General features: G+C 37.1%; 1 protein-coding gene across 2 annotated transcripts; it reads right to left on the bottom strand.

Annotated features, from left to right (window-relative positions):
- Positions 1 to 1,034: 1,034 nt before the first annotated feature.
- LOC121955810 (phospholipase ABHD3-like) lies at positions 1,035 to 9,712 on the bottom strand. 2 transcript variants are annotated; one of them, XM_042503895.2, is made up of 9 exons: positions 9,237 to 9,712; positions 7,509 to 7,669; positions 7,214 to 7,396; positions 6,731 to 6,776; positions 5,112 to 5,224; positions 4,767 to 4,940; positions 4,642 to 4,690; positions 4,368 to 4,533; positions 1,035 to 3,678 (listed from the first exon to the last, which is right to left on the bottom strand). In XM_042503895.2, exons 1-9 carry the CDS (start codon positions 9,354 to 9,356, stop codon positions 3,473 to 3,475), a joined length of 1,218 nt encoding a protein of 405 aa, XP_042359829.1. In that variant the 5' UTR covers positions 9,357 to 9,712; the 3' UTR covers positions 1,035 to 3,472. The 2 variants fall into 2 exon arrangements, with proteins under 2 accessions (XP_042359829.1, XP_042359830.1); XM_042503896.2 differs by having other exon boundaries at positions 9,541 to 9,712.
- Between the last annotated feature and the right edge of the window lie 668 nt (positions 9,713 to 10,380).

The raw sequence follows: 10,380 nt of genomic DNA, 5'->3' as shown, positions 1-10,380 counted from the left end.
TTCAGTTTACATTTATTTTCTAGCATAGATTTATGAGATTACAAAGGGTACACATCCCCCTCAAAATTAGGAAAATCAGTAGAAAACAGTAGTAGATATAAAGTAGCAAAGGACTTTTGTTTTGACAAAATTAAAGACATCTATGCCATATGCAAAGACACAAATTGTTTCATAAATATAATTTAATTAAATATCATATATGTCAATTAATATAATTTAATATTCAATTTAATAATATAAATATATAATATGATTTTTTTTGATTATATATATTTAAATCAACATTATTATTTATTTAAATTGACTTTGTTGTTGTTGTTATTAGTATTATTATTAAATATGAATGGCTCACATGGAATCAGAGAGACAGTAAACGGCAACCAGGTATTTACTGAGTATTTTATGTTGTAGAACAAAACGTTAAATTCTCTTCAGCTTTTGTTAACCAGACATTATTTCAGTCTTCTAACCAAAAACCCATTCAAAAAAACATTGACTTCAAGATGAGGGAACCAGAGGTCCTGAAACGCTAACTCATATTCGCTAACTCATTCTTGGGGAACTCTATTGCTATTCAAAGTTAAAATATTTTAACTATTTGGCATCTTCCAGAGGGAGTTGACATCCGGATGTTATGTAGCTCCCAAACAAAAGGCAAAAACATGGGGATATGAGCAATTACTTGACTTGACATTACTAGGAAATTACATCAAATAAAAAAGTTTTTTTTAACATTTTTTATTCCATTCTTTGCAAACAATACCGTAGCACCATTGCAACATATTGTCATGCCTATTTCATTTTATCATCCTGCCCTCTGAGTGCCTTTTCATGCCATCCAGATGGTGTTTTCCATCTGCAGTCAACCATCCGCCTGATCCCATGTTGACGCAGCGTAAGTGTTTAGTACTCAAATTTTGTGGCAGAAGACCCCAACACCACTGTTTCCTATGTGTCCCCCATGTTGAAACCAAACCTACGCACTTGACTTTGGTAAACTCAGCATGTCAATAAATCACAAACCGGGATCAGAATTTGTATTATTGTCCTTCTTTAATTCAAGTGTAATTCAATGACCAAATACATAGTTCATAATGCCCAACATTCTTTCAAGTGAATATGCAACTGATATTGCAAACAAAGTGATTGTGGTCACAGCTCGTACAGACTGAAAAGAATGTTTCCTTAAAAAATACACAGCAATTAAAGGCAAGAAAAGAGCTGATGAGCAAATGGACGCAAGAAGATAGCAATTAGCAACAATGTTTTTAGAACCACAGGTTACATTTCAAAACATTTCCCCTTCAAGTAAAACAACTGTATCTTCATGTAAAAATGACATAAATCATAAACTGATAACACCTTTGTACTGGCATTATAGAATTGTGTGTTTGAATCTTCAGTGCACTATTGGTGATACACACAGGATAAAAACCTTCGACGTAGTCTTTACTGATTTTAAAAGTCAGTCTGTACATACTGTCCTGGTCCTTGTAAAACAAAAAAGTCAATGATTTAAGGTTAACTTTGGTATTTTTTGACATGAACTTTATTTTTCCATGGTTTTTGTTTATAAAGTACCAATAGAGACAACAATTTTTATAGAATCGGTACACTATTGAGCGAGAGCACTGCAGCCATGAAACATGCTGTACTGTAACCACTGTGGGCATATGTGCCCACCGTCAGTTGAAGTCCACTAAAAGTGCTTGTGCTCACCAGATGTCATTTAAATATACAGTAAGTTTATCTTTGTAAAATACACTTTGTTTTCCCAAAGTCAACAGAACCAAAATAAAACTCATGAGAAAACATTTCTGGTCGTCTTCACTTGGTTAAAATAAACCCTTATTTCACTCAGTTATATGTGAACATATACTACCTCTATACACGCGAAAATGGTTGTTTAAGTAAATGTCTGTTGGGTTTGGCGACAGCGATTTCAGGGGCTGTTTCTGGTTTAACAAGAAGGATGTTACTATTTAACCAAAAGCTCAATCTCTGTAGGGATCCTTTCCATAATGTTGCCCCTTATAATAGCAATATGAGCCTGTCAGTGGCAAAAACAAGCACTTTTAGTTGACGTACATTGACAGTGCACACATACCCCAAGTGGTTATACTGTAGCCTGTGTCACGGCTGGTGGCTGCAGCCTTCTCACAAAAACTGGATCACTTTCAAACATTGTTGTTCCCAATAGTCACTTAGATGCAAAAACATGGAAAAAAAGGGTCCAGGGTGAAAAATACTGAAGTTATCCTTTAAATTAAAAACAAATGACCTCCTTCAACTACAAACTACACATCAAATCATCATGATGTGGACTGAAAGCCACAATACAAACATGACAGACATTCTTCTATCGCTCATTCCTCAAACAATGTGTGCCAGTGACAAACAAAAGGCAGATTTATGACACACAAATTCAAAACCACTCGCTATTAAATTATTGAAAGCAGGTACAAATACCTTAATTACTTTTTACAGTGTCAGCTCATTTACATCTGATAAACCACATCATTTACATTGCAACCAAGCACACAGCAAAAGCATTTACAAGCATCTAATACTTTGTACATTTAACTGATTTTCAGGTTTTTTTTTGTTGTTTTGAAATCCAAAACTCTGATGATAAACCTCCGAAATTCCACAAGTCTTTTCTTCATGATTAATATGTTTACTCCTGCTGTGTGGATGTTTCAGGTTGAGACTGACAGTTCTAACAACTGAGCTATTAGAAAGATTACCTCAGAGTATGGTATGCATTGAGAAATTGTACGTAAAATATGCATGCAAGGCTAAAACGTGAAAACGTACAATCCATTTAAGGAATGTTGCACACTTCAGGAAAACAAGTGTTGCAAAACCAAAGCAGCTTATGAGGCAAAACAAACTGTACAATATGCATTTCTGTTCTAAATTTCACATTCACTTCTATTTAAATAAAATCTTCAGAATTAACCCAAGCACTCATTTTCTAAAAGGAATTATTGTGCAATTTGTTTTTTAACACACTATAGTGCTCCATGTAAAGCTGGGACGGCATGTGAGAGAAACTATGTGACTAAAAGCAATTTACAGCCTATCAACTTTTTTTGTAAAAATGAATGTATTATCTTTTTGTCTTGGTTCACTATTCTGCATTAGCTTGTCATCTAGCTGCAAGTTTTACTGAATATTTATCAGATGAGTTTGTTACTTTTTTCACTTCATTGATTGCTCATTAAAAGAGAACCTGAGACGATGAGGAGGTAGATTAGCATAGTTGCAATGAGGTCTTATGATTGTACAATACAGTTGGTCATTCTCTGTGCAAACATGGAGGACACCCAACATGTCTGTGGTAACGGCATGCAAAGCTGAGCAATGCATTTTTGTGGATTGCTGTTTTACTGCTGTGATGCCAGTGACTTCATACTCTTCTCAGCTAGTGGTCATTCTGTTTTTCAGTCAGACTCAAAGAACAAGGTGATCAGCTCGCCTGCTCTTCTTTAATGCCACAGGCTTTCATGATGTCCTCAGGGTGTTCAAAGACGGCTTGAACAAACTGACCGAACACGTGCTCCATGTAGCTCTCACCTCGGGGAAACAAACCCTGCAGAAAGGCGATGTGTCCACCGTGGGCCGTCAACAACAGAGCGACATTAGGCAGGCTCTGGACCGTGGTCAAGGGGAAAGCTGTGCAAGCAGAAAGATTTAAGGAGTTAGTCATGTGAAAAGAGAGATACAAAACATATTTTTAAGCAGGGAGACTGAAATATTAGCCCCAGCATAAAGGAAAGCAACTGAGAGCAGCTGCACCAAGTTGAAAACAAGTTGCCTTCACGAGTGTAAAAAATGCATTTATACCCATACACACACCACTTCACCCCCATTTACAGTCATTTTAATGCCAAACATTTGGCATTACAGGAGTGAAACACTTTTCAACTGGGGAAAGGATTTCAACACAGCATGGCTAGTGCAACTGGCAATCCAGAAAACGTAGCTAACCAGTATTGCTGCAGCAACTTCATATGTGTATTTGAAGGGGTTTTATGCACAAATCAGTACAGATTCCAACAGAATAATTCTCACATTTTTATGCAATTTGTGTCCGCCCGGATTTTAAAAAAAAAATCAAATCAAGTCAGAATGTCAGCCACATCAAATTTAAAACATGGCGCTGAAGTGCTCCACCAGTCTTGGGAAATATCTAAGTGTATGATAATAACACGATTTTTTTTTATTTATGAAAAAATGAAAGAAATGAATGTTACCTGATAAATCTAATGACAAAAATACATTGAAAAATCACCACAAGGGAAAATTCGCATCAAAGACTGTAAGCCTAACACAACATCGATCTTCTGCTGTTGTCTACTCACCGTGTTGTGGAGAGAAGGGGTCGTCAGCAGCGTTGAGACACAGGATGGGTACTGCTGTATTATGGAGTTTATTGTCTGGGCTGGCATCGTGGTAATAGTCCGTACAAGATTTATAACCAAACAGCAAAGAGGTGAAGCGTTCGTCAAACTCGCGGATCGTTTGCGCCTTGAAGACAAGGATAAAATAAAAATCATAAAGAAGACAAAAGGCCATCATACATAAAGTGACAGGAGAATCTAGGACAGAAAAGCAAATGTACATAGTGGTCCATACCTTCACAACATAGTCAATGTCCACCACTTTCTCCAGAACCTTCCTGTGTCTGTGAGAAACATTTTTTTAATGAGTAAACAACCCACACTCTGGAATTTATGCAAACTGTATGCAAACTATCTGACCTGGTGACAGCTTGACACAGGCCGTTGGTGAGGTATTTGTTGAAAAGCAGCCAGTTGAGCGGTTCTTCCATTGAAGCGGCAGACTTCAGTGCATTCCAGGGGACGGAGATGGTGAAACCCGCCACCATTCCTGACTCTGTGCGCTTACGGGCCAGGTAATTTAATAATAACATGCTGTACAGAGTGACAGAATAGAGAAAATATAGAAAAAGACAAAGTCAGTTTCACAAAAAGTTAGCAACTAAAGAGAAAGGAAACAAAGATCGGATCACTTTGACCATTAAATAACTTTTTGATAACAGAAATGCGAGCAGTTGGAAACCATAGCACCGTACACCAACTCACCCTCCCAAAGACACACCAGCACCAAACACAGGGGCATGTGGGTAAAGTCCTTTGACATGCTGCACCACACGCTCAAGATCTGAGGTATTGGCTGCACAGTAGGTGACAGGCGTCTGAAGCGAGCAGAGGGACAGAGGAGGAGCGTTACATGCTGTGTTCAAGTGCCGGATTTGGTGTTTGAGCTCCTGCTACGGCTGTGAAATCCAGTGAAAAGACCAAAACCAAGAGTGCTTCAGTTGGTCTCTCAAAACTTTTTAACTATCCTACAAGCCTGTGATCACCTTAGCCATGTGATGCTAACAGTTAGCCCTGTCACTGTGAGTATCCGTCTTTGTCCCAGGTGCAGGGCGACAGAGACAGAGACAGAGAGAGCAAGGCCAGGAGGAGCCGAGCGAATGAATATGCTGTGCTCAGCTCTACAATGAATGGAGATTTTATCCATTTTAAATCGTCAAATATACAGTATGTTGTATACAATATGTTGCAGTGATTGAATAAAATTGCAAGGTCATGCAGAAGACACAGAGATTGGCTGAATTTGTGGTAATTTTTGTGACGGCAACATCCTGGAGGCACTGTTAAGAATAGCTAAAGTTTTATATAATGAGGTAAATGTATGTCAAAGTAACCCCTATGAACACGAACCTCAGGCTTCAGACCATTCTGGATAATCTGTTCCCAATATTTGTTTTTTGTCTACTCTTGAGACAAGGTGACGTCAGCTCGGGACAGACTTCTTCACATGGTCATTTTCTCCTAGTGTTTACAAAACGTGGCCTACACTACTAAATGTAGCCACATGCTAACATCAGGGAAACATGAACTCAAGGTTGCCAGTGTTATTCATTTTCCAATCTTTTCTTTAATAATTCCTGCTGAAACATGTCCGGTTTTGACGATTTTTGGACTATGAGCTTTTATTGGTGAAAAAAAGTGCCAGTAGCCTCCGTTATAGTCATGTCCCGCAGGTAGCCCAGGTGCAGGGGATCTGTAAACGCTGACAGTTTAGAGCAGACTGAGCTTTTTCAGGAGGGAGGCTTGAGGAGACAGGGGTAACAGATGAGGATTTCAGACAGAGTGAACACAGGTATTCAGGCAGACAGTGTAAGGGAAATAAAGTATTTTTTGACCATCAAAACATGTTCTAGTAGAAACACAGTATGAACCTGAAATGAGCATATGTCTGCTTTAAACAACAGAAGTTTTGAGCAAAAGTTACTAAAACTATTGGACAGTGTCGTAGTGTGTTTGTTGAAGGACTATGTCCAACTGCGGATGAATACACATTTGGTGCTCTAGTATCTACAGCAGTAAAAAGGTGCATGTTTGACTAAAAATAAACTACAGTGCTTGTGCTAATCCTTTTGAAGGACCATGTCACCAAATACAACAGTGTGGCCCACTGATGTGTGTGTGTGTGTTTTGTTTTTTAGTTTTAAGACAACAATAGAGATCTATGGCACAGGCATATAAGCCATATACAATATTTTTTTCACGGGACAATAAGACAATGTGAAAATACTTCATATCTAGTCTTATTCTCAAATATTTTCTGGAAATAGTATCAGTGTTAAATTTGACACAACCATAGTTCATTAATAATTAATTATTGCACTCACCAGTAACTCTTCCCCTCCAAGCCCTCTGTTGTTGAAGACCACACATCTACAAAACAAAATGTATATAAAACAGCTGCAGCAGCTGCTGAACATTGCTTACTTTAATTTAAACTTATGATAATATAAAATAAGATAAGATAAGATAATCCTTTATTCGTCCCACAGTAGGGAAATTTGCATTCTTATTGCAGCAAGGTGTGACAAGATAAGCAAGCTAAAAGAACAAGGTGCAAAAGTAAAAAAAACAAGGTGCAAGAGTAAAGAACATAAACTGTAGATATTTCTGACTGTTGAGTTTGCTCCCTGTGTTTTTAACTGCTTGTTTAACTGTTTTTTTACTATTACTCGTTAAAAAATAAGCTCCGTTTTGACTAAACTTCTGAAAAGAAATGCACGAGGTGTTTTAATTTCACTTTTAATTTTGGAAAACAGACACAGAAAGTTATCATTCCATACAGGACACAGGTGAGGAGCATATCTGACCTGTAACCGCGGCGGGTGGACTGGCTAATGGCGTGGAGCACATAGGACTGCTTGCTGTTGCCAGTCAGGCCTGGGAGGATCAGTACTGTGGGGCGGGTGGAGGATTCTGGGTAGGTCGCACTGTCCTGATTGTCCACCCAGTCCAGAGAGATCTGACCACCATCAACAGTACGGATCAGCTCACTGAGAGATGAAGAGAGAATTACTTGAGTCAATAAACTTATTACTACACAAATATAAAGATACTGTGGAAAAGGAGTACAACAGAAAGAAGTAAACTGGAGGTTTATCCTACTTGCGATAAGTGACGTGCGGTCGGGACTTGAGGAAGGCACAGACCAGCGTTTGAAGCCGACCTCCCCAGCACCACGGAGTGGGACTGAAGCGCTCGGCCACCACAGGACAGTGCTTGTGGAGAAATGCACTAAAAGCCTCGCTAGAAACCAGGGCTGGTGTCTGAGGGGAAAAGAGGCAAAATGAAGGGGTAGAACAAAGGGGTCTTGAAATCAGTACTTGACACAGACAACAACATGTATGTAAAACAGGCTGCTTTAGGGGGCAGAGAGTAAGAGAGGTACAGAGCTCCAATGGCAGGGCGTGTTTGTGTGTTTACATGGTGTCGTAAACAACACAGTGTTACACAAAACCTAAAAAACATTTTCTACAATAGAAAACAATCTAAGTACAAACTGTATGAAAAAAACAATGATTATAGACACTGTTTTGCAATGGTAGTTTATAAAGACAGACCTCATGAGTATTATGTGGTTTTAAGCCAACATTCACTCATGAGTAGTCAACAGATAATAAAAGATAATTCAATAAATGTTCAAGTCATTCATCAAGTCACAAAGCCAAAAATGTGCAGGTAGCATTTAAATTACATATATCTGAGTTTTGGTCTGAGGTTATTTGATTGCATTACTTTTGGCTTTAGGAAATTGCTGTAGGCATTTTTCTGTTGTTCTTTTTTCACATTTTGTGGACTAACCAAAAAATGTGTTAACTGCAAAGGTAATCAGCTGATTAATTAATAATGAATATAACTGCTAACACTTTATTTCAACCTCCTTTTGACATCTTTAAGTGTTTATTCATGTATTTGTCAACAATTTAAACTCTCGAAAAAAATCCCTAACTTGCATGAACAAATGAATAAATGGTTTAAAGCTGTCAATAGATGTGTTCAAAGCTAATAAACACATATTATATATTGATTACAACTACATTCAAATAATAATGTTATCAAGCATTGAAGCATTAGTACTTTATTTACAAGTTATAAATGCTTAATATAACGGTCATAGTTAAAATGTCATTAAATCACCTTATGATTATGTTATAGTATGCTAAATACGATCTGTGAGTTTTTCATATGCTGGTTATAAATGCCAAACAGGGGTTATAATAAAGTGTTAGCAAATGACCACTGGTACAAAGTGAAGTCACCTTTAACACACTCAGTTTTATGCTGCCTGATCACCAAAAAAAGAAGAAAACGACAGAAATATAACAGAGAAGACAAAGATAAAATAAAATTTAAAAAATAATAATAATAAGATAACAAATGAAATAAGAAAAAAACTGAAATTAAGTAAAATTAAAATAAATTAATGAAGAACGAAATAAGTAAAATAAAATAGAAGATAAAGCTAAAACATAAACAAGAAAAAAAATACATAAAGTTAAAAAAGAATTGAATTAATTAAGAAAACATAACAGATTAAAAGAAAAAATATAACTAATAGGGTAAAAGAAGTAAAATGAAATGGTCAACTAATGATAAACAAAAATAATAACAATACAATAAAAAAAACATAAAACACAAAAGACTGTGGATATAACGTTATTGCAGTCATAGAGTATAATAAAAATAAAATAGCGTAGTAAAATATTGACTTAATTAATTAATGCAAAAATAATAACGGGTAAAAAAAAAGGGAAAAAAAGTAAAATACAACAAGATAACGTTTATATAACAGTGCAGTCATTATCACCGGTACCCTTTACCGCAGTGACTGACCTGACACTTGCGGCCCCACAGATAGTACAGTGCGGCCGTGAGGGAGCAGATGAACACCGTGTAAGGTCTGGAAACACACTCCCAATATGTTCTCCATAGCTCCAAATGTGATAAAAACATGACTAATGTCTATCTAGTAAGGCTAATTTAACTAACGATATGTAGACGTTAAATCACTCCTTAACCGGCACAAAGGGACAAACAAGAAAGACGTGTAACTTAACGTTAGCTACAGTAATACCGGACAACCTGCCTCCATCACCACCAGCTAACGTTACAGATGTTTTAACGGGAGCTCCTTTACCCGGAGACGTCCCATCACCTCTGACGGTAAAGGTAAAACGCCGGTGTCCCCCTGTAGGCTTTTATTCAGCGGCGTTTTCTCCAGGAGTCGCTGCTTCCTGGTTATCGGATCGTATGTTTAAAGAAACACCTCCAATGTCAAAGTCCGCCTCGTGTTAAGGTCCGCCTTCACCATGTAAGGACATTTACTGAAGGACTACAAACATGGACGTCAACTAAACACGCGTGCGCAGTTCTTCTTCTTCGTTTCCCCTGTCGGTTAGCAACGGACGTATTAGGCGCATTACCGCCACCCTCTGCTGAGATTGAACTTTAACCCTTTAAAACCTGACATCACTACCTTCAGACGCCTTTCACAAGTATTTAAACCTTTGAAACCTGAACACATTGGTGCGATTTATTTTAAAAACATGGGGAATGAGCAGCTTTTAAAGAAATGTTCCACAAATTGAAAGAAATTATTAGAAAATTATTTTTTTTAAAAAACTTGGAGAAAAAAATTCTAGGGAAAAAAACTATTTGTCATCATCATAATTACATATTTAAATTTACTTTACAGAATTAATTTAATTTTAAGCACCTTTCTCCAAGTCTCGTTTGCCTTTTTTGTTTGTTTGTTTTCCATCTTTTCTTTTCTTTTCTTTTCACTAATTTTCAGGTATTTGTAGAATATGATTCTTAGAAAAGCTAGGGGGATTTTTTTCAATGGTTAGTGGGATTGTTGTTTTTTTCGTATTACTTTTCAGCTACATTTTTCGTACTTGTTAATGTTTTCTTTCTTATTTTTGGGCCATTTCTGCTTTCACTGCTCATTGCCTTCTTCCCATGTTTTTGAAAGAAA

Source organism: Plectropomus leopardus, chromosome 16 (assembly GCF_026936395.1).
Source record: "Plectropomus leopardus strain MGB_pleo_1.0 chromosome 16, ASM2693639v1, whole genome shotgun sequence".
Lineage (NCBI taxonomy): Eukaryota > Metazoa > Chordata > Actinopteri > Perciformes > Serranidae > Plectropomus > Plectropomus leopardus.
Note: the sequence above shows the minus strand (reverse complement) of the source record. Positions and strands in the feature narration are given on the sequence as shown.

What these genes read in the sequence shown, in the direction of transcription:
- LOC121955810 (XM_042503895.2), bottom strand. Translation starts at nt 9,356, where the DNA reads ATGTTTTTATCACATTTGGAGCTATGGAGAACATATTGGGAGTGTGTT. An exon ending in TTGGAGGGGAAGAGTTACTG is followed by an intron (nt 5,225 to 6,730) that starts GTGAGTGCAATA and finishes TGCTCGCTTCAG; the next exon opens with ACGCCTGTCACCTACTGTGC. An exon ending in ACATTGACTATGTTGTGAAG is followed by an intron (nt 4,534 to 4,641) that starts GTATGGACCACT and finishes CTTGTCTTCAAG; the next exon opens with GCGCAAACGATCCGCGAGTT.